This window comes from Leucoraja erinacea, chromosome 23 (genome assembly GCF_028641065.1).
Source record: "Leucoraja erinacea ecotype New England chromosome 23, Leri_hhj_1, whole genome shotgun sequence".
NCBI lineage: Eukaryota > Metazoa > Chordata > Chondrichthyes > Rajiformes > Rajidae > Leucoraja > Leucoraja erinaceus.
Genome location: NC_073399.1, coordinates 11,097,318 through 11,124,800, shown reverse-complemented (window position 1 = coordinate 11,124,800; position 27,483 = coordinate 11,097,318). Strand labels below are relative to the sequence as shown.

The following is a 27,483-nucleotide window of genomic DNA, read 5'->3' as shown; positions in this document are numbered from 1 at the left end:
AGATTCAAACCGCCCGCCTCCCCCTAACCCCGCCGCTTATTGGCCGATGACGGGAAGATGGAAGCCCGGAGGCCCCGCCCCGCAGTAGTCGTCAACAAAGCGTTTGTATTTCGATGGCAGACTCTCTCACACAGTCTGTGGAGAAGTAAGTGAATATGAAAGAGGCAAAAAACTGCAGGATAAAGGTACACAAAAGTGCTGGGTTGCGCAACTCTCTAGACAGGGTTAGGCAGCATCTGTGGACACTAGCAAATTTGCAGATGACACAAAGCTGGGTGGCAGTTTGAACTGTGAAGAGGATGTTAGGAGGTTGCAGGGTGACCTGGACAGGTTGAGTGAGTGGGCAGATGCAGTATAATATAGATAAATGTGAGGTTATCCACTTTGGCGGCAAAAACAAGGGGGCAGATTATTATCTCAATGGGGTTAGGGTAGGTAAGGGGGAGATGCAGCGAGACCTGGGCTTCCTTGTACACCGGTCACTGAAAGTTGGCGTGCAGGTACAGCAGGCAGTGAAGAAAGCTAATGGAATGTTGTTCTTCATAACAAGAGGATTTCAGTACAGGGAGGTTTCACGGCAGTCGGGTCACGACCCATGACCCGTACTGTTGCTACGCTACTCTAAATGGAGTACACGCGATGTACTGCAGGTAGGCACTTACCATTGTTTCCAGCGTAGCGGGCCCGTTAAACCCCGCCGAAAATGTCAATTTTTGCGCTGCAAATAATTATGGAAATTGGGATAAGCGTGTGAGACATTTATCCTACTTCAGAATTCCAAAAGTGAGGAGATATGACAGTAGATAGAAGTGAGAGCTGAAGGGACAACAACAGACAGAGTGCTTAGCGAACATTGGCCGTTTGCTCACTGCATTTCATCAACAGCAAGGCATTATTTGTGTTTTTTCTTGATTTCTTTGGCATCTAAAAAGTCTCAGAAATGATAAATCTGTCTGTAAACATTTTTAATTGCCCATGGTTCTCAAGTGGGTTTTTACATACAAAATGAAAACGCATCTGAAGAAAAATTTACAGCCAGATTTATCATTTCTGAGACTTTAGATATCAAAGGAATCAAGAAAAAACACAAATAATGTCTTACCGTTGATGAAATGCAGTGAGCAAACGCGATAATTCCCAATATTTTCAATTCCGATATCTGCATGGCAAATGTTTTCCAAGCACTTCAGCTCTGCTCTTTATCTTCATTTCGCTTCACTTTTGGAATTCTAAAGTTGGGCACATGTCTCTCACACTTACCCCGACTTCCACAATTTTTTTCAGCGTAAAAATTCAACATTTTGGCGGTTTTTCACAGTTAGGAAAGTACGCGTTTCTTGCATTAATAACATATACCGGAAGTGACGGATGTCCTCCAGATGGATTGAGCGGCTCTGTGCGTCAAGCCCTATGACCCAGTGACCTTATGTGCAACGCCCCCTATAGGAGTAAAGAGGTTCTTCTGCAGTTGTATAGGGCTCTGGTGAGACCACATCTGGAGTATTGTGTACAGTTTTGGTCTCCTAATTTGAGGAAGGACATCCTTGTGATTGAGGCAGTGCAGCATACGTTCACAAGATTGATCCCTGGGATGGCGGGACTGTCATATGAGGAAAGATTGAAAAGACTAGGCTTGTATTCACTGGAGTTTAGAAGGATGAGGGGGAGATCTTATAGAAACATATAAAATTATAAAAGTACTGGACAAGCTAGATGCAGGAAAAATGTTCCCAATGTTGGGCGAGTCCAGAACTAGGGCCACAGTCTTAGAATAAAGGGGAGGTCATTTAAGACTGAGATGAGAAAAAACTTTTTCACCCAGAGAGTTGTGAATTTATGGAATTCCCTGCCACAGAGGGCAATGGAGGCCGTCACTGGATGGATTTAAGAGAGAGTTAGATAGAGCTCTAGGGGCTAGTGGAGTCGAGGGATATGGGGAGAAGGCAGGCACAGGTTACTGAAAGGGGCCGATCAGCCATGATCAAACATTTTCCCCCTGCATTCGGTCTTACTAACATGTATGCAAACAAAATAACACAATTATAGATTAACATTCATCTTAGTTAAAATTCCTTGTCAACTGTTACGATTTTGGAAAAGTATTTTTGTCTTTCCACTTAAACCAATAAAGACACATGGCTGTTTAGAATCACCCTGAAAGAATAAGTTTGACAATAAAATAATAACTGGCAAGTCACTTTACCTCACAAAATCAAAGAGTTTTAAGTACCAAACTGCTATTTTAATCAGCAGTGTGTTTACTTGTATATCAAACACTGGTTTCCAAAAATAGCTTTCTTACATACTTTTGGAATTTATACACAGTAGTGTAAGATTTGATCTCGTACAGAGGGAGCAAAAATTATAGAAGAGTGAAACGCACACCTCCAGATTCAGGAACAGTTTCTTCCCAGCTGTTATCAGGCAACTGAATTATCCTACCACAACCAGAGAGCAGTGCTGAACTAACTATCTACCTCAAAGGTAGACACAAAATGCTGGAGCAACTCAGCGGGACAGGCAGCATCTCTGGAGAGAAGGTATGGGTGATGTTTCGGGTCGAGACCCTTCTTCAGACTGATGTCAGGGGAGTGGGCAGGACAAAGATAGAATGTAGTTGGAGACAGTAAGACTGGTGGGAGTCTTACTGTCTCCGACTACATGCTATCTTTGTCCCGTACACTCCCTTGACATGCGTCTGAAGTAGGGTCTCGACCCGAAACGTCACCCATTCCTTTTCTCCAGAGATGCTGCCTGTCCCGCTGAGTTACTCCAGCATTTTGTGTCTACCTTCGATTTAAACCAGCATCTTTCTTACGCTAACTATCCAGTTCTTTCTTACACTAACGATCTACCTCTTTGGTTGATCCTTCCTTGATCGGACTTTGCAGGCTTTACCTTGCAATAAACGTTATTCCCTTGTACTCTGTAATACACTGTAAATACACTACACCGTATGGCTCGATTGTAATCATCTATTGTCTTTCTGCTGACTGGATAGCACACAACAAAAGCTTTTCACTGTACCTCGGTATACAGAACAATTAACAAAACTGAAACTGAGTCAAAAATTGTTGTGGGGTCAATGATTCAGCTTGACACCAGTGTGGTTCAGAGCAATTCCTTTTATTTGTCCACGCTCAATTAATACACGCTTATATTAAAATAATTGTCTCCACAATTTCTAACACAAAATTGAAACACAAGGTGCATTCATTGCCTCTTATGTTGCATTAAAATGACCATAACTTACTAAATAAAGGCATTGCAGACAATAGCATCACAAAAATCAGGCATTTTAGAGGAATTCATTTCATCAAAATATGTGACTGCTTGAATGGAAGCTCAAAAAACACTCCTGGTCCATGTCTGGTCATCTCCTACCAGTGTGGTGTGTGTAAATTAATATATCTTCCAGGGTGCAAGTCTGCATGTTGGACAGAGCTTTTTATTTTCTTGATTCGATTCAAAATTATTTCTGGAGAATTACTGCAGTGGGATAACATAGAACTAGCGTGAACAAGTGATCGATGCTTGACATGGTCTCGGTCAGCCGAAAGGCCTGATTCTATGCTGTATCCCTAAACTAAACATATTACTATGGTACGGTTGCAATGTTGTACTGTAATTAGTGTTTAATAGTGGTATCGTATTTAACATCAAAATACTTTTCTTGATACAGTATATGAAAGCGTTTCCCATTACTGTATACAAATGGCTAGATGTAGGAATGCCTAGCATTATTCCTGCAGAAAGAAGATAACAATAATTTAATTTTACAGATACAGCATGGAAACAGACTCTTTTGTTCACTGAGTCCACGCTGACCTTTGATCCCCCATTCACTCTGGTTCTATGTTATCCCACTTTTGCATCCACTCCCAACACACATGGGGTAAATATAAAGTGGCCAGTTAACCTACAAACCCACCCTTTTGACATGTGGGAGGAAAATGGAGCACCCAGAGGAAAGCCACGCGGTCGCAGGGAGAAGGAGCAAACTCCGCACAGGATTGAACTCTGGTCTCTGCTGCTGTGAGGCAGCAACTCTACCACCAACTCTACCACTGTTGTTTTCTCTGCAGTCGCACCTGAAGAAGAAACACATTACATTGTGGTAGAAAACTGCTGGAAATGCGAACTGAAGATGGGTTTCTTTTTTCACTGAAGACAGAAAACTTCAAACAGCCAGCCACACATTGAAAACCAAGGACACCTAAGGAGTAATGCAATTTGAAACCCTGTAGTATGTTACTCAAAACCCATCAAAAACCCATTTGGTGGGCCAACAGTTGTGAATCGCACAATTTCTTGAGAACATACTAAGGCCCACAACCATAAATGGATATACTAAAATTAAGTGTTATGCTGCTGTGTGCATAGGCAGGTAGAGTGCATGATTGGATGTGTAAACAGGCCCAGTTAAAGGGCTCTAAAACCTGTTTGTTTAAGGCACAGGGTTTCAAATGGGCAAGTCTGATTACCTATACATTATCAAAGCTGAGATTACATAACTAATAAAGACACAGGGAATTGCAGAGGCTGCAATCTTGAGCAAAACACAAGTGTTTGAGTAATTCAGCAGATCAGGCAACATAGTGCATGTGGAGGGAATGACTAGGGTTCGGGTTGGGACCCTTCCTCAGACTGATAAAGCCAATGAAATCAACGCCATCTGCACGGGTGCAGGGGGCCGTTCCAATGTAGTCGTCGATGTAGTAGAGAAAGAGTTGGGGAATGGTGACAATGTATGTTTGGAACAAGGACTGAAGAAGAATCCTGACCTGAAACGTTACCTATCCATTCCCTCCAGAGCTGCTGCCTGACCTGCTGAGTTACTCCTGCACCCTGTGTTATACATGATTGATCATTGGAGTGGGTAGAGCTTAAATTTAAATAACCAAATATTACAACCATTTCATTTATAACTTGCATTTTTGAGAACAAATAATTTGAGTTATTGAGCATGCTCATGATTCGACGAGACCAGTAGGTGATAAGCTCAGAACTTCATTGAACTTGATTGGGAACTGTTGAGGTATTACCTAAACGTTTTGTAGTTCGTTGTTCATTTCCTAGTCATCATTTTTAACAGAACCTAAAAGAAAGACACATGATATTAGATTACCACTCTGAATTATATATATCTGAACCACATAAAAATGTCTATTTTTTAAAATAAAAGGCCTGCCCCTGGAATTTATGAACATTAAAAAAATAAGACCTCATGTATGAAATGGTTTTTGTATTCATCACAAATTTTGGAGGATATTTAATAAATTATGGCAAGGCCTTGGAGTCTTCCTTTCTAAATTTCAGAACCAGTCTGAGTGTGGAGGATGTTGATAGGTTTGCAGTGTGCTGTTTCCAGAGTCACTTCCCCTTTGAGGGGAGTGGAACATAGCTGATGGATAAAGGTGCATGCGTTCTTCACTAGCCATAAGCAAGACCATCAGTTTTAATGAGGTTTCTCTGGAGATCAATTTGCAGCAGATGCGGATGCACTTGGAAGTCTAGTTCTTGCAAAATCTCATCAAGGATATGACTTCAAAATTGCATAATATATATTTTTTATTTCTTATATTTCATTGAAACATAGTTGTTCCAATTCAATGACAAAATAATCTGAACTAGAAAACTAATTTGAACATATAGAAATAGTTAGCACCAGCCTTATGGAGGCAAGATTCCTTTGTGGTCCTGTTTTGTTTCCATTTGCTGTGACCTAATATTTTGAGGTTTAATAGCAATGCAGATGGAATAATTGATTAGAAATAAAAAATAAAGTAGTATATTTCTTTTAGAGATACAGAAACTTTAGAGAGCCATTAGGCTCACCAAGTTAATATCTTTAGTCAGAGGTGGTGAATCTGTGGAATTAATTGTCACAGATGGCAATTGGGTATTTTTAAGGTGGAGATTGACAGATTTTTGATTAGCAAGGGTTATAGGGAGGAGGCAGGAGAATGGGGTTGAGAGGAAAAGATAGATCAGCTGTGATTGAATGGTGGAGTAGACTTGTTGGGCCAAATGGCCTACTTCTGCTCCTATGACTTATGAGCTCCAATTGCCCAACGATCACCCGTTCACACTAGTTCTATGTTATCCCACCTTCTCGCCCACTTCCTGCACATTAGGGGAAACCTAGAGGTAAATTAACCTCCAAATGTGCACATCTTTTGGGATGTGGGAGGAAACCCATGTGGCCACTGGGAGAACGGGCAAACTCCACACAGATAGCACCTGATAGCACAGATTCGAACCCAGCTCTCTGACGCTGCGAGGCAGCAGCTATACCAGTTGCGCTGCGGTATACGACCCCATAAACTTGACCTATATACAGGAGTACTTGTATTTATACTGTGTTAGCTGAGTGTCAACGGGACTTTTACTGTGGTCTTTCCTTCAGCCGCATGTATGAAACTGTTTTTATTTTCCATCGCAGTCTTTCAGATATATCTGTTTAAATTACAAATGACAGTCATAACCTAGAAGCCCCATTTTTTAATGCCAGAGAAAAACTAGCAAGGTGGCTGATTAACTGCAAGTTGTAAAATTGGTACACGCCAAATTTATGAGGATGGGTCAGAATGACTTGTCTCCACCAAAATAGCTCAAATGAAATTGCAATTTAATTCAGCAATACAAAGATGACAAGAGACATAAAGTACTCTAAAACGTTTTTAACCTGTGTTAGAACATAGTTCTCTTCCACCAGTTTCTCTATAATATCGAAATGATCACGATTTGATATATCTTGAAAAGATGCATTGAATCCAGCAGCCTTAACAGCCTGCAAGAACAAACAGTTCAAAATAACATCATGTAAACACCAATTCATTCGTCTGCGGAATAAATTCATTGATGAACTCTTCACTCTCAAATGATTCAAACACCTCAGAAGAATAGTGTAGCGGAAATTCTCCCAGCCTCTTAGCTTAATGGACTAACCTAAAGAGTACTTTATTCTTTAATTTATTGACAGTAATGCACTTCCCTAATTGTCCATGAAAAGAATTGGTGAGCCACTTTCCTTTTTTCCTGAAATCCTTTTTGCGTCATCGAGTAAGGAGTTCTAGTTAGACTCAGCTACATTGAAAGAACATGTAAAGAAGACCACATCAAGAGCATTAGATGCAATACACTAAATTGGAGGAAATGCAGTTGAATCATCTGGAAGGTTAGTTCAGGTGTCTGAACGGTGAGAAGGAAAGTGGTAAAAGTTTATATGTTATGCCTCCTTTCATTGCATGCTAAGTGCTAAGAGAAGGGGAGCGGCAGGTGATGATGAAATGGTGGGGCAGGGAGTCGCAGAAAGAAAAGTCCCTTCAGAATGCTGAAAGAGGAGAGGGGAAAATGTGTCAGCTAGTGAAATCCATTTGGTGATGGTGAAAATGATGCTGTGATCCATTAAAGGCGACACTATAGCACAATCGATAAGGAAGCTGTCTCACAGTCCAGCAACTGGGTTTGATCCTGAAGTCTAAAGTTTACAGGTCCATCCTCTGACAACATGGGTTTCCTCCCACGCCCCTAAGACATGTTGATTGGCTGGTTCATTTCTGCTTGTGGGTGGGTGGTCGTGAATCAGAGTGGCATTGCTAAGTATACAGGAGAGAATAGGTTACATGGAATGGAACTAATGCTCTGAGAACCAGTTTGACTCAGTGGGTCAAATAGTTTCCTTCTATGCAATAAGGAAATATGGAAGGTCAAGACCCGGGTTCAATCCTGACTAGAGCGCTGTCCTTATGGAGTTTGTGTGTTCTCTCTGTGACTGCATGGGTTTTCTCCGGGTGCTCGGTTTCCCCCAATGCTCCAAAGACGTGCAGGTTTGTAGGCTTCTGTAAATTATCCCTCGTGTGTAGGATAAAACTAGTGTCTGGGTGATTGCCGGTCTGCATGGTCTCTGTGAGCCAAAGGGCCCGTTTCCACGCTGCATCTGTAAACTAAACTCTAAGCAAGGAGAACACTCTGAATTCTATCTGAGAGGTGGAGTTGAGAGTGGAGATCTGCAAATTCTATCCGAGAGGTGGAGTGATAGAAACAGAAATAGGAGCAGGTGCAGGTCACTTGATCCCTTTGAACCAGCTTTGCGACTGAATACTAACATGGCTGATCTTCTGTCTCAATAACCCTTCCGACTTCCTCCTCATACCTCTTGACGTAATTTGCATTTATAAATTTATCTGTGCCCTTAAAAATATTCAGCAACTTAGCCACTCACCCCTCTGCGGTACCAAATTAAAAAGGTTCACTCTCCTCTGAGTGAAAACAATTCTCCTCCCTCAGTTGTAAATCTCTTGCATTGTTTTTTGAGACTGTGATCCATCATTCTAGACACCCTAGCCATGGGAAATATCCTTCCCATATCTTGTCCTAGCCATGTCAGAATTAAGCATGCTTCAGTTTCATTCCCCCTATTATTATTTTTTAATTGTATTTTTTCGCTGGAGCGTCGGAGGCTGAGGGAATACTTGACAGAAGAATATAAGATGATCAGGGGCGCACATAGGCTGGACAGTCAAAATAGTTTTCCCAGCATGAAAATATTAAAGACTAGAGGGCACACATAGCTTTATGATGATAGGGGCTAAGTTCAGAAGATGGGCAGGACAAGATTTTTGACACAGAGCGTGGTGGGTGCCAGGAATGTGCTGCCAGGAATGGTGGTTGAGGCAGATACGATAGTGGCATTGAAGCGGTTTTTGGATAGACACATGAATATGTAGGGAATGGAGGGATATGAATTCTGTGGAGTTAGATAAAAGATGGTCTTGGCATCATGTTTTAAAAAGAACTGCAGATCCTGGTAAAATCAAAGTCAGATACAAAATGCTGGATAAACTCAGCATTGAGGCAGCATCTTTGGAGAGAAGGAATAGGCAACGTTTTGGGTCGAGACCCTTCTTCAGGCTGATGTCGGGAGGGGGTAGGACAAAGGAACATGTTTGGTGCAGACATTGTGGTGGAAGTAGATACGATCATGGCATTTAAGAGGCTTTTGGATAGGCACATGGATATGCAGGGAACTGAGGGATATTGATCACATACAGGCAGTAAAAGCACAAAGTAATCTGCCTGAAGTCTGACTACCATCATGTTGGTGTTTCTGCAATCTTGCTGCATGGAAACTAATTGTTGTTTCCTTGTAATCCAACAGTGAATCCACTCCAGCATCTCTGCACACAACATTGAGTGCTGTTGTCTCACAGCTCCAGCAATCAGTTGCTGTCTGCGGAGTTTGCACATTCTTCCTATGATCAAATGGCTCTCCCCAGGTGTTCTGATTTCCTCCTGCAACCCAAACACATGCTGTTCAGGTAATTGGCTGTTGGAAATTGCCCCCGGTGTGTGATAGGAGTGTCAGTTGATGAGAATGCGAGAGAGAATAGGTTACGGAGAAATAAATGGGGGAAGGGAGACAGATGGAAATGCAATGTGGGCTGGCAAGCACTCAACAGGTGAAATGGTTTCCTTCCCGAGGTTTTGTGGTAAAGAATATTCTCTCCTTGGTATTTGGGTAGACTTGGGTTGTTTTCTCCGCAACACCGAAGATTGCAGGGAGTCCTGATAGAAGTATATACAATTATTGTCAATGTTTATAGGAGATGAGCAGAGCATGTTTTTTTTAATTACTACTACTTACGACACAGAGGGTGGTGAATGTCTGCAACAAACGTGAAATTAAAAAAAAATGTCTGGAACAAATTGCCGAGGGTGGTGTTTGAGGCAGATATGATAGTGGCATTTACGGGACATTTGGATAGGCACATCGAAATGCGGGGAATGGAGGAATATGGATGATATGAAAGCCGATGAAAGATGGTCTAGGCATCATGTTTGACATAGATGTTGTGGGCTGAAGGGCCTGTTCTTATGCTGTACTGTTCTATGTTCTGGTTTTCTCATCACTTCATGGGACTGCAGCTGTGTAGGATTAATGCCATCTATATACCTTGCAGTGTATAAAATCAGGAGACAAATTGATCGGGTGGATGCACGGAGTCTTTTGCCCAGAGTAGTGTGAATCGAGAACCAGAGGGCAAAGGTTCAAAGTGAAGGGGAAAAGATTTAATAAGAATCTGAGGGGTAACTTTTTCACACAAAGGGTGTATGGAACAAGCTGCCAGAGGAGGTAGTTGAGGCAGGGACTATCCTAACGTTTAAGAAACAGTTAGACAGGTACATGGATAGGACTGCTTTGGAGGGATATGGACCAAACATGGGCAGGTGCGACTAGTGTAGCTGAGACATGACATGGCCACACTTGATTGATGTGGGCAAGTTGGGCCGAAGGGCCTGTTTCCACACTGTATCACTCTATGACACACCAGGCCCTGACAAATCTGTTGCCTCTTTCTGGTGACTGGGATAGAAATTAATTTTCCAGTAGTTAATGGGAGCTTATGGCCGAGATAGGACACTGGTCGAAGGAATTCTGCAGTGATGTATTTTCCTTATTTGCTAATAATCAAAACAGCATTTTATGAAAGCCATTAGTTACTACACCCCGACAACTTTATATATCTACCCAGAAATTCTGTTGCATGGCAAAATGATTTTATGTTCTAAACAATCAAATATTATTTAAAACCCAATATTGTGTGTGCACCTAGCACAACTCATGAAATTGCACAGAATACAAAGTGCCGGAGTAACTCAGTGGGTCAGGCAGAATCTCAGGGGGACATGGATCGGTGTGGACCTGTCTTCAGACTGATTGTAGTGAGGGAAAGAAAGCTGGAAAAGAGGTGGAGATGGGATCAAGCCTGGCAAGTGCTAGTTGGATACAATCTGCTATCTAGCTTTAATCCCCATGTCAGTATAATAGCTATTAGAAAACCCATGCAATTCTAGCCACTGAAATGGTTATGTTCACAAACACCAATGATATCACCCCACCTAATTCCACTCTACCCTTTTACTGATTTAACACCGTTGAACATTACAAAATGCTCCACGGTTTAACACCATCCTACACATACTAGGGACAATTTTTTACACAAGCCAATTAACCTACATACCTGTATATCTTTGGAGTGTGAGAGGAAACCGAAGATCTCGGAGAAAACGAAGATTCTCTGATTTAAAGCAGTTATTACATTGCCAAATGAAAACAAATTTTTTTCAATCAATCATAATTAAATTTCTCCCCATTTCTCCTGTGCTAAACCACAAAATTATAGGTACCATTTATGTGATTAACTAGATTGCCATTCTAAAGATTTACAATAGATTACATTTTAGGGCATTTTTCTACATTTAGAGAAAATTGCTGTGCAAAACATTATATATTAAAATCATTATATATCAAAAGGGAAAGAAAAAAAATCCCTTTTTAATATTATACAGCTCAGTAGTGTGTGTGTGTGTGTTTGTTTAAGGGGGGGGAGGGGGCACAGAATACATTGGGGTCTCCAGCATTGTCATTTAAGTAAATAATTGCTTTTGTTTCTCTTTATATTTTTCATATCATTCTGGTATAATTGTTTTTGAATTAAATTGTAGACAATAGAAGTGTAAAAATGCTGGCACCATTTCTAGATTTGGAAATATGGTTCATCTATTTTGGAGTCAGCCAAGTTTACAGCGGGGGCTTTAAAAAGAATAACATTTGTAAAAAGCAATCTGAAACAAAAAATGCAGGGAAGTGAGAAAGAGGGGGGGAGAGAGAACAACATTACAACGAGTCAATGCCCATTTCACTTCATCAAGGTACGAGGGGGAAATCATAGAGTTATAGACCAATCCATCTTATGTCTCCAGGTGGGAAATTTCTAGATTTCATTGTTAAGGATAGAGTGACTAGAAAATTAAGAAACTTTGCAGTTGATCAGAAAAGGGAAAAAAAAAAGCTAGAAATCTGAAGCAAAGTCAAATAATACTGGAGAAGTTCATCAAGTTAGGCATCATCTAATGGTAACTCTTTTGTTCCTTGTGTGAAAATCATCTTCGGGGTGCAAGATTGACTCGTACTAGCAAATGGCTGTTTTCAGAGTGACACACAACATTTTACCATGGCTGTTATCACAATGCACTCAGAAAAATAATCCGTTTTCAATTGGAAAAAGCTGAATACATATCTATTATCAGGCCATTGATGAAAATAAGATTGGATTGCATGCCAACAAAACATCTACTTGATTATCATAGCTCTTAGACATAATCAGCAAAAGTTGAGAGATTTGCCTCAAATTCAAAATAGATGGCAGTATATATTCAAGACATTATTCCATATTTGCATTCAGAATCCTGATAGAAACCCCAAAACGTATTAACTTTGACCAAAAGCATTATTTTAAATGAGAAATGTAGCCTCCCAACAAAGGTCAACCAACATGTTGGGATCACTTTCAGCTCTGCTCGGATCTCATAGTTGGAGAAATAAGCTGAAATAGAAAACATAGAAAACATTGAAATTAGGTGCAGGAGTAGGCCATTCGGCCCTTCGAGCCTGCACCGCCATTCAATATGATCATGGCTTCACATTTAACCTTTTGATGGGACTACCGCCTCTGTGAAGATTCCCAAATTGTTCAAAATCTGCACAAATAACACCTCATATGAGATGAAAAAATTGGGGGCCAATGGAAGTTAAATATTATAAAAATATCTGTAGACACAAGAATAAGCAGATGATGGAACCTTGAGCAAAACTCAAAGTGCTAGAATAACTCAGTGGGTCAGGCAGCATCTGTGGAGGGAATGGATAGATGATGTATGGAATCTACACCCTTCTTCAGACTTTTATTAAAATACTAATCCAAGTGCAGACCCGTTGGTTTTTTCGAGAAGATGTGATTATACACAAACAAACACACACGCGAACAAACACACACACACATCCAAGATCAGACATTTAATAGGTGTATGATATCCTGTAAATTAAATCAAAGTGTACCTGGTAATATTCCTGTGATTGTCTCCTAAATTCATTTGAATCATACTGAGCCACAGCAACCACAATCTCACAGTTCTTAGCCACTCCTTTCATTGCATTTGCAAACTCCATCGGGCTGTTTCGGACAGCATCATCCCTGTGATTAAAAAAAATCGCATTTAGCCAACCTAATCCAGTATAATTACCAACGTCATGCTCCTGACAGAGTGGAAAATTGCACATATATCTGTTCAGAACATGCAGGACAAATCAAATCCACCAAATTACTCGATTATCAGCAAAGCAATGGAATTTGTTATGAACAGTGCAACCCAGCAGCGTTTATGGACCAATAATTGATTAATTGATGGCCTGTTTGGGTTTCACTAGGGCTACAGGGCTCTGGACCTCGTCATAATCTTGGCCCAAAAATGGACCGAAGATCTTAATTCCAGAAATGAAGTGGGATTGACAGCCCTGGACATTAAAGTAGTTTTTCACTGAGTGAGGCATCAAGGAGCTCTTGTAAAATCAAGGCTCGGGGAATTCAAGGAGTAAAGACACCAATGGTGATATTCATAATTCGCACAGAGGATAGTTGTGGTTCGAGGTCAATCCTGCCAGATATCACTGCAAGGGGACTCAGAACAGTGTCCCCGGGCCCAGCCAACTTCAGCTGCTTCATTCCATCATGTGATCAAAAACGGGGATGTTCACTGATGAATATGCAATACATTTTCATTCACAACTGAATGTCATGTCACTGTGAGCTAAGTGAGGGTTTGGCTTCAATGGGCCTTTCTGGCCAGCTGCAGCCTGGACTGTGGAAAATGGAGCCAAAATCTGGCGACTATTGCATATGGACTCAGTGGGCTGTTTCTATACAACGGGTACTTCATCGGGGATTGTCTTTATGTATAGCAGTAATCTCACTGGTCTATATGCAAAAAATATGTTTCACTGTACCTTTGGTACGCGTGACAATAAGAGAACCATTGAACTCAGAACATGAAGCATTCTACACCTGTCTGCAGCTAGATATGGATGCCAGATTCTGGCATGGGCTGATAAATAGCAAGAAATATTCTCACCACAAGTGTTAGGTGATGACCATCTCCACCAAGAAGGAGTCAAACCAACTCATATGTCAGGCTGTTATTCATCGATTACAGCTCGGCATTTAACACAATCATCCCCTCCAAGCTGGTTACCAAACTCGCAGAACTGGGTCTCTGCGCATCCCTCTGCAATTGGATCCTCGACTTCCTCATTCACAGACCGCAGTTTGTTCGTATTGGTGGAAATGTGTCAGCCTCGATAACAATCAGCACGGGAGCACCTCAAGGCTGCGTGCTCAGCCCCCTGCTGTACTCACTCTATACCCATGACTGCATAGCCAATCACAGTGCGAACTCCATCATCAAGTTCGCTGACGACACCACTGTTGTGGGACGTATCACTGATGGGGATGAGTCAGAGTATAGAAGAGAGATCGAGCAACTGTCCTTATGGTGCCAGCGCAATAACCTGGCCCTCAACACCAGCAAAACCAAGGAACTGATTGTGGACTTTGGAAGGAGTAGGAGGGGGACCCACAGCCCCATTTATATCAACGGGTCGATGGTTGAAAGGGTCAAGAGCTTCAAATGCCTGGGCGTGCACATCTCTGAAGATCTTTCCTGGTCCGAGAACACTAATGCAATTATCAAGAAAGCTCATCAGCGCCTCTACTTCTGAGAAGATTACGGAGAGTCGGTTTATCAAGGAAGACTCTCTCTAACTTCTACAGGTGCACATTGAAGAGCATGCTGACGTTGAATCGTGGCTTGGTTCGGCAATTTGAGTGCCCTGGAGAGGAAAAGACTACAAAAAGTAGTAAACACTGCCCAGTCCATCATCGGCTCTGACCTTCCTTCCATCGAGGGGATTTATCGCAGTCGCTGCCTCAAAAAGGCTGGCAGTATCATCAAAGACCCACACCATCCTGGCCACACACTCATCTCCCTGCTACCTTCAGGTAGAAGGTACAGGAGCCTGAAGACTGCAACAACCAGGTTCAGGAATAGCTACTTCCCCACAGCCATCAGGCTATTAAACCTGGCTCGGACAAAACTCTGATTATTAATAACCAGTTTCTGTTATTTGCACTTTACCAGTTTATTTATTCATGTGTGTATATATTTATATCATGGTATATGGACACACTTATCTGTTTTGTAGTAAATGCCTACTATGTTCTGTGTGCTGAAGCAAAGCAAGAATTTCATTGTCCTATACAGGGACACATGACAATAAACTCACTTGAACTTGAACTTGAACTTGATTGCCAAGTTATCCACCATCAACTTTCTGGAGGTCACCATCGACCAGAAACTCAACTGGTTCACCAACACACTTAAGGGCCTGTCGCACTAACGCAACTTTTCAGCGACTGTCTTCCACCTTCAAGCTCGAGGGCACTCGCCTGAAAAACCTCGAGCTGAATCGACCGTCAGCGATGAAACCGCGAGCTGGATCGGCCGTCAACACACACACACACACACACAAACACATCGCAAAGGCGGGGGCCAGGGAAAGTGGGAGTGCACCTAAAACAACAACCATGAAGCTTAACATCATCCAGGACAAACAGCCCGATCAATTGGTACTAATCCACCACTTTTATATCAATTCCCTTCACCACCCTTGCAACAGGTCAGCAGTGTGAACCCAGCATTTCAGTTACTCACCTAAGCCAATCCAACAGCCTCTTCTGAACATGCTAACACCAAGTCGGACGATGGCTTCAGGCGCATGGGAACACCATTACCTAGATATTCCCCACCAAGTCGCACACCATTCGGACTTGGAAATACATCGCCATTCCTTCATCGTCACAAGGGTCTAAATCCCAGCACTTTCTGATTGCATTGTGTACTTTCACCAGAAGTAGTTCAAGAAGGTGTCTTCCCACCCCTTCATGGGTAATACATGCTGGCTTTGCCAGCTGTTACCAGATCTCAAAAAATGAATGACTAAGTGAAAGTATCAGAATATCTGTACTGCACTACTATTGTCTGGTTATCTGTCTATTTATTTGTCTGTTTGCTATTTTATATATTCAAATTTTCATTGATTGAATCATTGAATTCATTTGTCTGTTTTATATATATATATCTATATACACTGAACTTTTTTTTGTTTATTATGGGTTTTACAGAGTAATATGTCTATATATGTGGGAAAGAATTGCAGATGCTGGTTTAAACCAAAGATAGACCCGAAATGCTGGAGTAACTCAGTGGGACAGTCAGCATCTCTGGAGAAAAGGAATGGGCGATGTTTAGGGTCGAGACCCTTCTTCAGACTGAAGAAGGGTCTCGACCCGAAACATCACCCATTCCTTCCCTCCAGAGAAGCTGCCTGTCCCGCTGAGTCAATATATTTATATATCTGTTGTGCTATAGCAAGTAAGAATCCCATTATACCGTTTCAGGACATATGACAATAAAACACTCTTGACTCTTTTACATTGGCACGTTCAGAAAGCTAAAAGTGGACAAGTCCATCTGGTAAGTGTGAAGCATAAGTAATGGAATCCTTACACTTTGTGCTGACAGTTTTATGTAGTATAAACAGGGAATTTACTACACAATTGCCTGTGCAATTGTCCTATGCAAATGTAATCAATTTCCACTAGCCGTGATCACTCGATGAACATACTCAGTCATCTGCAGGGGATGATTGACACTGGTGTAGACAATTGGACGGATATCGTAAATTCCACTGACAAGCAAAGCACCTGTGAAGATATTAAACATTGTATTCTTTATTGTGCCATCAAACAATGACCTAATATCCTTGCAATAATCCTTATGAAACAAGAATATCCTTCAAGCACCCAAAAATCTTGGTGAATTACATAAATAAATGACCGGGCCTGGTGTGTGTTGTGCATTAAATGTGTGTTTACCATAAAAAAACATCCCAATGATACATCTTCAGATTACCTGAGTGAACATTCTGTTAACAAGCAATCTGTAGGAAGGAACTGCAGATGCTGGTTTAAACCGATGATGGACGCAAAATGCTGGAGTAACTCAGTAGGACGGGCAGCATCTCTGGAGAAAAGGAACAGGTGATGTTTTGGGTCAAGACCCTTCTTTGTCTAACAAGCAATCTGTTATACTTACTGGTCAAAGTATAAACCTTTCTGCTAGGCCTGGTGGAAATGTTCACTGTAATCAATATTTGTGCACTTCAACATTTTATTCCACTTTTGTGCAACACTGGCTGAAAACTTAGCAAAGTGCATTGTGGCTAGTGCATGATAGGTGTTTTCAACTTAAAAAGAACCAAAACGTTGCCTATTTCCTTCGCTCCATAGATGCTGCTGCACCCGCTGAGTTTCTCCAGCACTTTTGCCTACCATTGTGTTGCATTTCATTTTATAAGGTAAAGCTATTCTCTGGAGAAGGCTTGTAGATAGTGGATACCCAAAATAGAAATGGATTTAATTCCCAGCATTGACATGACTCAACTTGTTGTACAAAAGAATTGATTAGAAACCCACTAATGATTGCTATTGAGGAACATGAGAAAAAAGGTTGCTTGAACTTCATGGTGTTTCCAGGCAGGGTGACAATTAAATTCAGTTCCCAAGAACTTTTCTCTTATTGTAATTGAAATAACTGAGAGTTTTTTTGAAAGAACACTTCACACAAAAGGCAGATTTAGTGGAAGTAAAGCAGCACTTGCCTTTGATATGAGGAGTAACATTGTACTCTGTCCAGTCCGTGCACAGCACCATAGCACCTAAATGTGCACCAGCAGAATGCCCACAGACGTAAACGCCACTGAAAGGCAGTCAAAGAGAGACTTACAGTCTTCTGTGAGATGTCTCCAAAATGAAAACAATAAATTCCTCCCATCCCTACTTGTAAAAAAGAAAACTTTATTCAGGAAGCAGTGAAACTGCAAGTTTCCCTCCAGAAATAATGCCGACTTCTTTCCCAACAAACCACACTTCGCTCTGCCGTTCTGATTAATCTGGGTGACCATACTGAATTTTATCACGCATTCTTTTTAAATGGAAAATATCTAAACAGTAATTTTAGTGTCTAAATATTCGGAACACATTTCAGTGGGGAGTGAAACATAGGGCTTATTCCCTCTTACCCGTTACTCTTAATAACGAAAAAATATTTACTGGAATTGGCTAAATTCTCTCCCCCTCCAGGTTTCACAGTATGCTTCACAATGTAAAGAAAACCCAATTAAGTAATCAACATTTTCTTAAAGTAACTCCTTACAGTTATCAAAGGCTAACTAACTACCCTTGCATAATTTATGTATCAAATCAATAATTTTCATATTGACGAGTTTAAGTTGATTGCCTTAGAAAATATGGTCATGTTGAACACATTGACTGACTTCAACTTTCACACTGCTCCACTGGATTGATCCTTCAAATTAAGACTGAACTCTTTTGTGGTTAAGTGCCACAAAATAATTACAGCACAGAAACAATTCTCCCACCACAATAGTTCCATAGTTATGTTCATAGTCTACGAGGACTTCTTCTGAAACCTGGCATCATGTTCAGATATCACGGGCCAAAGGGCCTGTTCTTGTGCTGTACTGTTTAGTGCTCTATACTTTAGGTAACATTTTGGCAGATCTTACCTCACGGCAGAATACTGCTGTATAATGTAGGCCACACTACGCCGGACCTGAGAAAGAATCAAGTCCATGTTACCTGAAAATGAAGAAAATAAATGTCTTCACATTTTTTGTATTGGAATTGGAATTTATTTTGCTTACTGTTTTTTAAATAGCGGGAAAACAGGTCATTTTTCAAAGCTAGGATAATCTAACATTTACGGAGTTGATTAAAGTGGAACAATGAATGGGAACTTAACAAGTTCACGTTATAGGACTAGAATTAGGCCATTCGGCCCATCGAGACTACTACTCCTAATTCTATTTTCCTGCCTTCTCGCCATAATCCATGACACTCGTTCTAATCAAGAATTTGTCTACCTCTGCCTTAAAAATATCCACTGACTTGGCCTCCACGGCCCTCTGTGGCAATGAGTTCCACAGATTAACTACCCTCTCTCCGACTAAAGAAGTTCTTCCTCACCTCCTTTCTAAAAGAGCGCTCTTTAACTTTAACAACTTACTTTAATTGAAGCAGTAGAGATCATTTTCAATAAACATAGCTTAATGACTGACTTTTTAAGTTTCTAGTTTAAAGCTGAATTCTGAACTTCTTGCAAGACTGATATTTCAGTTAATTGGGTAGCAATCCAAGTTAGTTAGCTTCAGGTTTTAAAAATACATAGACATCTGTAATAAAATTTCACAGTTGGTCTCCTCGATTATTCCATACACATATTGTCTATATTAATATTACTTAGGTGGCTGTAACTTTGTATCATACTGTGTTTGGTAAGATGCCTGTCAAAAGGTTGAGGTTGTTTTGCTATTAGATAGTAAATTCTCAATTGCAACTTGACGTTTGATATCTCTTTATTTCGCACTAGAAATTCTGCAAATGTTCCCTTCAATTAGTACTTCATTAAACTGCTCATTAATGCCTTTACCAACTCTGGTTTCAGCTTCCCCCAATACTCTTCTTCCAAAATTTCCAAGTTGTGCAATGTGTTTACAAGACCTCTCCGACGTTGGTCACTTCTCCTGAACTATTTCTTACATGGCTTGGTATCCATTTCTGACTCAGAATGTTTTGTTTTCCAAGTGCAATCCTCCAAGATGGCTGCCCTTCTCCATTTCTTATCTACTGTTTACATTGCTCCACCATTGCCATTGGTTTCATTAAGCAGGATTTCCACTCTGGAATTCCCTCCCAAAACCTCTGTCTCCTTCAAGAGATCGCTTAAATCTTTCTCTTGACTAAGCTTTTTGTCATCTGTCCTAGTCTTTACTTACATGGCTTTGCATATCATTGCATTTGATGAAGGGTAAAAGATACAGATGGGATTGCAAGGAAATTGTTTTACTCAGAGTGGTAAATCTGGAAGTTGCTGCCTCTGACCCTGGGCGAAAACAGTTAATAATGGCTTTCAAAGGCTCTGGATCAAAGACAACTTACAAGACTGAAATGGGACTGAATATATGTCTCTAAAGGGAGCTGGAGAAATTTGATGGTCTTCTATGCTCGAACAATTTTTTTTTTTATTTATTTTTTTTTTTATTTATTTAAATTATTTATTCCGAACAAGTAAAGACATCAAAGACATTAATAGTAACAAAATCGAAATTATCAAACAATTGGACATTACAATCAATATTTACAAGCAATGAAAAGAACAAAAAGCAAATTTCCAATGTCCAACTCTGTGTCTGTACAAGCTCGAAAAGGAGTGAGAAGAAGAATAACTTATTAAATCTCACCCCTTTTCCCCAACACTTCTACCATATTTAAAAATCAATTAATTAATAATAATAATAATACTACCCCAGGCAATTTCCCATAATACCTACAGACATATATATACATACAACTATTATACACATACAAACTTCATATATGAAGTAACCAAACATAAGTAAACAATTGTAAAGCAATAGATAAACATTAACCCCCACTTGTCAACCATCCCCTCCATCCCGGTACCCCTTGAAAATTATTTTTTTATATATCATTTTAAAATGATTCATGTTTGTACATTGCTTTAATTCCTCGTTCAATTTGTTCCACACTCCCACTCCACAAACCGAAATACAAAAGGTTTTTCTAGTCGTACGGACTCTTTGTTTCTTAAAATTAAATATTCCTCTTAAATTGTAACTCCCACACGCTCGTTAAATAATTTTTGAATGTTTCCAGGTAAATTTTTATTTTTGGCCCTAGACATTATCTGAGCTGTTTTGAATGTAACCAAATCTTCTAATTTTAATAATTTTGACTCTAAAAATAATGGATTCGTATGACCCAGATACTTGGCATTATGTATAATACGAATTGCTCTTTTTTGCATCATGGTTAATGAGTGTAATTCAATGATTCTATGAAGGTGGAATATAAATGCAAGCTGCTATTGTTCAGGACCTACTCAGATCAATTGTCATTGTCCCAGGCGCCATCTTGTTACTCTTGTTAGATTCACATTCAAACTTTATTGTCATTGTGCAGTGTACAGTACAGAGACAACGAAATGCAGTTAGCATCTCATTAGAAGAGCAAGATAGAATATGAGCAATGATAAATATATATACGTGCATACAGTCATAGTAGTGCAGTTTTTTTTTCCTGGTGGAAGGAGTGTCCGGGGGGGGAGGTGATTGGCAATCACCGAGGTACAGTGTTGAGTAATGTTACAGCCGCTGGGAAGAAGCTGTTCCTGGACCTGCTGGTCCGGCAACGGAGAGACCTGTAGCGCCTCCCGGATGGTAAACAGTCTGTGGTTGGCGTGAGAGCAGTCCTTGACGATGCTGAGTGCCCTTCGCAGACAACGCTTGCTTTGGACAGACTCAATGGAGGGGAGTGAGGAACCAGTGAAGCGTTGGGCAATTTTCACCACCCTCTGCAGTGCTTTCCGGTCGGAGACAGAGCAGTTGCCATACCATACTGTGATACAGTTGGTAAGGATGTTCCCGATGAAGTTCACCAGAATCTGAGGAGCTAGATGGACCTTCTTTAGTCTCCTCAGGAAGAAGAGACGCTGGTGAGCCTTCTTGACCAGAGTTGAGGTATTGTGGGTCCAAGAGAGTTACTCTTGTTTTTATAGATTAGAGGATTATTTTATAGATCGGAATACTGGAGTCAACGTTCAACTGGGAAGTCGAGATCTTGCATATATAATATTTACAAAATATAATATGTAAAAAAGAATATGAAAGAATATGAAACAAATAGAATAAGATTAATTAGAAATAAAGTACAATAAAAGCTATAGAGGGGGAAATAACTAATAAAGAGAATTGATGCTTAATTTTAGCTTTTATTGCCTGAATTCATCTTTACAGTAATTTGGTACTGTTGTGATACCTATTTTGGTAATTTTAGTAACTATCCCGTACCGAAGGCACTGTGAAATGTTTGTTTGTTTTTTTGCGGAAGGAGTGACATAAAAGTTTCAAAATCTAGAACTTGAAAATATAAAAAGCATGACTATCAGTCACTGAGCTGCACTTACCTTTTGGTGCAAGTACATAGTCCACAGCAACGACAATGACTCCAGCTTTAACTAGTGGGGGCACCATAAAACCAGACAATTCTTTACTGCAAAGAAAATACGTAAACTGGATTAAATGTGTGGTATCAGCGAACTAGTGTAATGATGTGCAAAGAATACCATAAAACCATTTATATACTCTGGGGCTATGAAATCCAGACTATAAAGACCCATCAGCCATTTCTACCATTTCTAATTTCATGGTACAGGTACTGAAGTTTCGGAATGAGTTTATATGTTACAGAGCTATCGAGCGAGGACATGCCTAGGTAGAAATTAGTTTGCCTGTTCAAAACTAGAGTAAAATCATTAAGGTAGAGACACGTCATTGCCAGAGATCGTCTCAGATTTTGGCTTGTAGAAATACCTGATGGTATTCAGGCCCTGCCACAATCACCTGGCATCCATTTGATTCAGTTTGTTTTAGACCTCTTTCGGCATTCCCAATAGCCTTGCACAAATCATAAATAGTCTTTGAATACAGTGCAGAATCATCCCTCTTGAAACTCCCACTTTAACTCGGTTTCGTTCTCCACAGATTTTCAGTAATTTATAGAGAATAGAACAGTACGGCAAAGGAACAGATCCTTCAGCCCACAATGTCTGTGCATAACCAGATGCCAATTTGGGTTTGATTTCAAATTTCAAGCATCTGCAGAAGTTTGCTTTTGGCCACCAGTACCATTGTAATTATTCTCAACGTTTGAACACCATAGCACCATTGGGTAAAGGTTCAACACAACTAAAGGATTATTTTTACGGTATCTCTTTGTTTGATTGTGTTGCAAATGGACTTGAACAATCCTTTGAGTGTCACATTCTCCACTTGCTGATCTGTCACATAAAAAGGCATCAGAAAACAAAGTGGGCATGCAGTACATTGGTATTGACAGAGCAGGAAGAAACATCAGAAGAGCTTTAATATAGATTAGTTCAGCACGGTTTTTCAGAACTCACCTCAGCATCGTCCAATATCCCCCGTGAATGTAGATGAGCAAAGCTGAAGCTGCAGTTATTTAAAAAAATTAGATTTAGGTACTTGTTTTTTCAGCCATGTTTTCTCAAGATCAACATCATGAATGATTTATTAATATTAAATTGCAGTGTCGGGGCATTGGTATTTACAAACTCCATAGCAGCAGATGCATTTTTATATTTGCTGATACATTAAGATTAACATACATTTCGACCACTAACACTTTATTTTAATTATTTGTTGTTGTCTAGTTTCCTCTCCATCTACGTTTCTGAACCAGAAGGTGGGCAAATAGAAAAGTAGATCTTGGGAATAGGCCCGTTCAGCTGTATCCACCCATCACTCACCAGGCTTTGTCTCATCCTCACCTCTCTTTTCCAGCGTTCTCCCCCCTAGTTCTATCAGTCTGAAGAATCGTTCTGTCCATTCCCTCCACGGATGTTGCCTGACCCGCTGAGTATGTCCAGCAGTTTATGTTTTGCACAAGATTCCAACATCTGCAGTTCTTTGTATCTCCAATGTTTAAGAAAACCTGATTTTTGCCACTAATTTCCTCAGCAAGTTGATTTTGAAAAAATTAATGAAGAAATGAGTGCTGCTGCCGAAGTCAACAGTGGAAAAGAGAAGAATCAATAATGGTTAAAATTATCTCGGATTGTTGGTTACATTAGCACAACCTCCTTAGATGCTCAGATTTCACAGGCTCTTCAGCCAAATCTTGGTTATAACACAGAACGGAGAACAATTCAGCACAAGAACAGGCCCTTCAGCCCATAATGTTTGTGCTGAACATGATGCCAAGATATCGTATCTACCTGTGCATAATCCATATCCCTCCATTCCCCGTATATCCATATGCCTTTCCAACAGCCTCTTAAATGCCACTATCATATCTGCCTCAACCACCAACCTTGGCAGCGTGTTCCAGGCATTTACCACCCTGTGTAAAAAAAGTTGCCCTGCACATCTCCTTTAAACTTTGCCCCTCTCACGTTAAAACAATGCCCTCTGGTATTTGATTTTTTTTCCATCGCAGGAAAAAGGTTCAGAATTTCTACCCTATCTATTTCTCTCATAGTTGGTGCACAGCTTCACCAGGGCCAGGATATCTTCTGCTATCATTGACCAACAAAAGAACTAATCATAAGGACCTTCAGATGACACCTCCTTCAATCTTGCATTTCTTTCATTAATCTCGCAGCCTGTAACTACGTGATGTTATTTGAATTCTGATTCTCCATCCACTGTTAAAAGTGAGAGGGTGCTCTGCACTGTTCAACAGCTATTGGAAAGCCTAATCAAGAGCATGGGCAGGAATTGAAATTGGACTATTTTAAGGAGAATAATCCTAACCTTACACATTATACCCTCCTACACATCATCAACATGATTGGGGTGGAGGAGAACCATCCCTGTTGGCTTCCCACTCCCACTACTAAGCAAGTACATTACTTCAAAGATAGACACAAGAAGCTGGAGTAACTCAGCGGGATAGGCAGCAACTCTGGAGAGAAGTAATGGGTGGCATTTCAGTCTGAAGAAGGGTCTCGACCCGAAACGTCACCCATTCCTTCTCTCCATAGACGCTGCCTGTCCCGCTGAGTTACTCCAGCTTTTTGTGTCTATCGTCGGTTTAACCAACAATTGCAGTTCCTTCCGACAAATAAATTACTTCATTGCACTGGAGGTTCGGTAGCTGGATGCAGCCAGTGTATCTAATATTTCCTCCCAGCAAGAAGCTTCTTAAGGCTCTACTTCTGAGGTATTTTATACGGAAAATAAGCTCCAGAAGCCTCTCTAACCTAAACAATGGTCCAGACTCAAGACATCACCTATCCATGTTTTCCAGAGATGCTGCCTGACCCACTGAGTTACTCAAGCACTTTGTCTCTTTTTTTCATTAACCTTTAACAAGCTTTTATTACATAAAATATTACATTTTCATTGTATTGAATGCATGTAGTTTACACAAGGAGCACGAAACACCATGTTTAATGGGTGATTACAGACAGGGACCTCAAAGCCAAATTCACTGATTCACTGAGAGAAAATCTTTATGTGCATTATGTGCCTGTTGTTGACTTTCTCTTTGGCTTTTTACCGATGTTAACAGTGAATTTGCTCATGGCCTCAGACAATCCAGCAAAAATTTTGGATTAATGTCATTGACAGAAAGTGACCTAAATTTAATTTGGAAATGAGAATTGACAATAGTCATATTGACAAGAGTTCACAGCCTATGGTGACAAAGGAGTTGTTTGCTACTTGTCTTATTTAATTTGCTCAGTGTGTTACATGCTGCACCAGTAGAGTGTTATTAATTTGCAACTTAACCAAACGCAGGCAGGTGGAACCAGTGTAGATGGGGCATGTTGGTCAGCATGGGCAGGTTGGGTCGAAGGGCCTGTTTCCATGCTCTATGACTCTATGACTCTCTAACCTACCAGGATCACTGAGAGTTTTGTAGATAAAATTCATGTAACACTTATGGTGATATATCATAAATATGGTGAAGAATCATAAACCAGCTAATTTGGATTTCAGCGTGGATTCCTGAGTCTGATTTCTGATATATAGAATTCAAAGAATATTTAATTGATAAGCCTTTTAACGACTAAAACAAATCAAGGTATTGATTCATAATCACAGTTTATGTATTTTACTGACCAAAATATAGCTGGTATCGCATGATCTTAACCTCTTGACTTTCTCCAAATCACACCATGAACTTTGTTTTTGTCCACAGGATACAATAACACAGCTAGTGGAGCTGCTGCCTCACAATGCCAGAGTTCGATCCTGACCTCAGGTGTTGTCTGTGTGAAGTTTGCTCGTTCTGTTCCTGTATCCAAGCTGTATTCTTCAATTCTTTCAATTCAATTCCATTTCTCAACAGGCAATAAAGGTTTAGGTAGTACACTCTGAGCAAAAATGTGTTCATATAATGTATGGGTATCTATAAATTGTATTGAAACAGATTCTGATGCTGACCCAGGCAAATGCTGACACATAGAAAATAGCCAATACATGGCAAATAACTAATCTTGAGCCAACTTTTATACTTCAGCCAACACCAATGACTGGTTGGCATGCAGCAGAAGCTTTACACTGTTCCTTGGTACATGTGACAAACTAAACTAATCACTAAAACAGATAGGCTTCTTATTATCACATTGCTGCTTTGGGAGTTGTTGTGCTAATATTGTCTGCCATGTTTCTTTTATTATAACAGTGACTACTTTCAGAAAGCACCTCATTAATTTGACACTGCTTTAGACTGCACATGGATAGTAGTATCTATGCAAATCAATTATTTAGATCTACATACAGTGACAATGCTTTATAGACTGCTGGACCAGAGATGACTGTGTAACCCTCTCATCATTAAAATTTTGTGGCCACATTCCTGTAAGTGACCAAAAAATATTTTTGTGCATATAGTTTGATGGTAATATGCACTCCATGAAAATGTGTCTGCTTTTATTCGAAAGATGTGGCTCTTTGCTCTTTAGACATTGATTTCAGAATATATTGTTTTATTTGTGCGCTGGAGAGATTGCTGTAAGTCGCAAACTCAGCCTCATCTCTGGTTCATTGATGATGTGTTGTCAGTAAATACTCTTGTTTCTTTTTTTCCATACAGATCTGTAGGATTCAATGTTTGATTTCATAACTCATCTCAGCCTGGAAAAGATAATGTTGTTCAGGAAAAATGGCCAAATAGACCACTGTCTATTCTGACTATGCAGGAATATATCCAGGCACCCACCACTCTATGTACAAAAACTTGTCCTATACATCCCCATTAAACTTTGCTCTCACTTTAAAGCCATGTCCTCTAATATTTAATATTACCCCGCCAACAGTCTGTCCCTTCCTTCTTTGTTGTTTGTTTTTATGTGTTAAATGTATGTTTTTAGTGTTATTTAGCTTGTTTTATGTGGGGGGGAGTTGGGGAAATCTTTTAAAATATCTTACCTCGACGGAGATGTGATTTATTTCCGTATCGTATCTTCATCCGCATTGGGCCTAACATCAAGAGGTTGGCGGCCTTTGCTGGAGACCAATGTCGAGAGCTCCACCGCGGGGGCCTGCGGACTTTTGGCATCACGGAGCTCACGGTCTCTGGTTAAAGACTGTGTTCCATCACAGTGAAGAATGTGTGGAATCCGCTGTGGTGGATGTTTATGTTACCTTTTATGTAGTTGTGTGTCTAGTTGCTTTTTTTTTAGTATGGCTCTATGGTAATTCGAATTTCACTGTACCTTAATTGGTACATGTGACAATAAACTGACCTTGAAACCTTGAGATAGATTAGCCATGATTGAATGGCGGAGTATACTTGGGCCAAATGGCCTAACTCTGCTCCTATTACTTATGATCTTACGTCAGAAGAGGCGAGTGGAAAAAATTGGCAGCTAAAAGATGGCTTTGTAAATGCA

At 40.3% G+C, this 27,483-nt stretch overlaps 1 protein-coding gene and 1 long non-coding RNA gene across 2 annotated transcripts in view; one reads left to right on the top strand and one right to left on the bottom strand.

Annotated features, from left to right (window-relative positions):
- The first annotated feature begins 32 nt into the window (after nucleotides 1–32).
- On the top strand, nucleotides 33–26,847 carry LOC129708231 (uncharacterized). The gene is made up of 3 exons (XR_008725309.1): nucleotides 33–145; nucleotides 16,359–16,434; nucleotides 26,685–26,847. It is a non-coding gene; the product is annotated as an uncharacterized LOC129708231 (long non-coding RNA).
- The window catches only part of afmid (arylformamidase), a 44,484-nt gene continuing 19,706 nt past the window's right edge, over nucleotides 2,706–27,483 (bottom strand). Inside the window, exons 5-12 of the mRNA XM_055653858.1 lie at nucleotides 23,023–23,071; nucleotides 22,027–22,112; nucleotides 18,548–18,620; nucleotides 17,621–17,718; nucleotides 16,586–16,664; nucleotides 12,905–13,040; nucleotides 6,689–6,793; nucleotides 2,706–5,098 (exon numbers count right to left, since the gene is read on the bottom strand). Coding sequence (XP_055509833.1) covers nucleotides 5,069–5,098; nucleotides 6,689–6,793; nucleotides 12,905–13,040; nucleotides 16,586–16,664; nucleotides 17,621–17,718; nucleotides 18,548–18,620; nucleotides 22,027–22,112; nucleotides 23,023–23,071 — 656 coding nt within the window. The 3' untranslated portion in view covers nucleotides 2,706–5,068. The remainder of the gene's footprint in view (nucleotides 5,099–6,688; nucleotides 6,794–12,904; nucleotides 13,041–16,585; nucleotides 16,665–17,620; nucleotides 17,719–18,547; nucleotides 18,621–22,026; nucleotides 22,113–23,022; nucleotides 23,072–27,483) is intronic.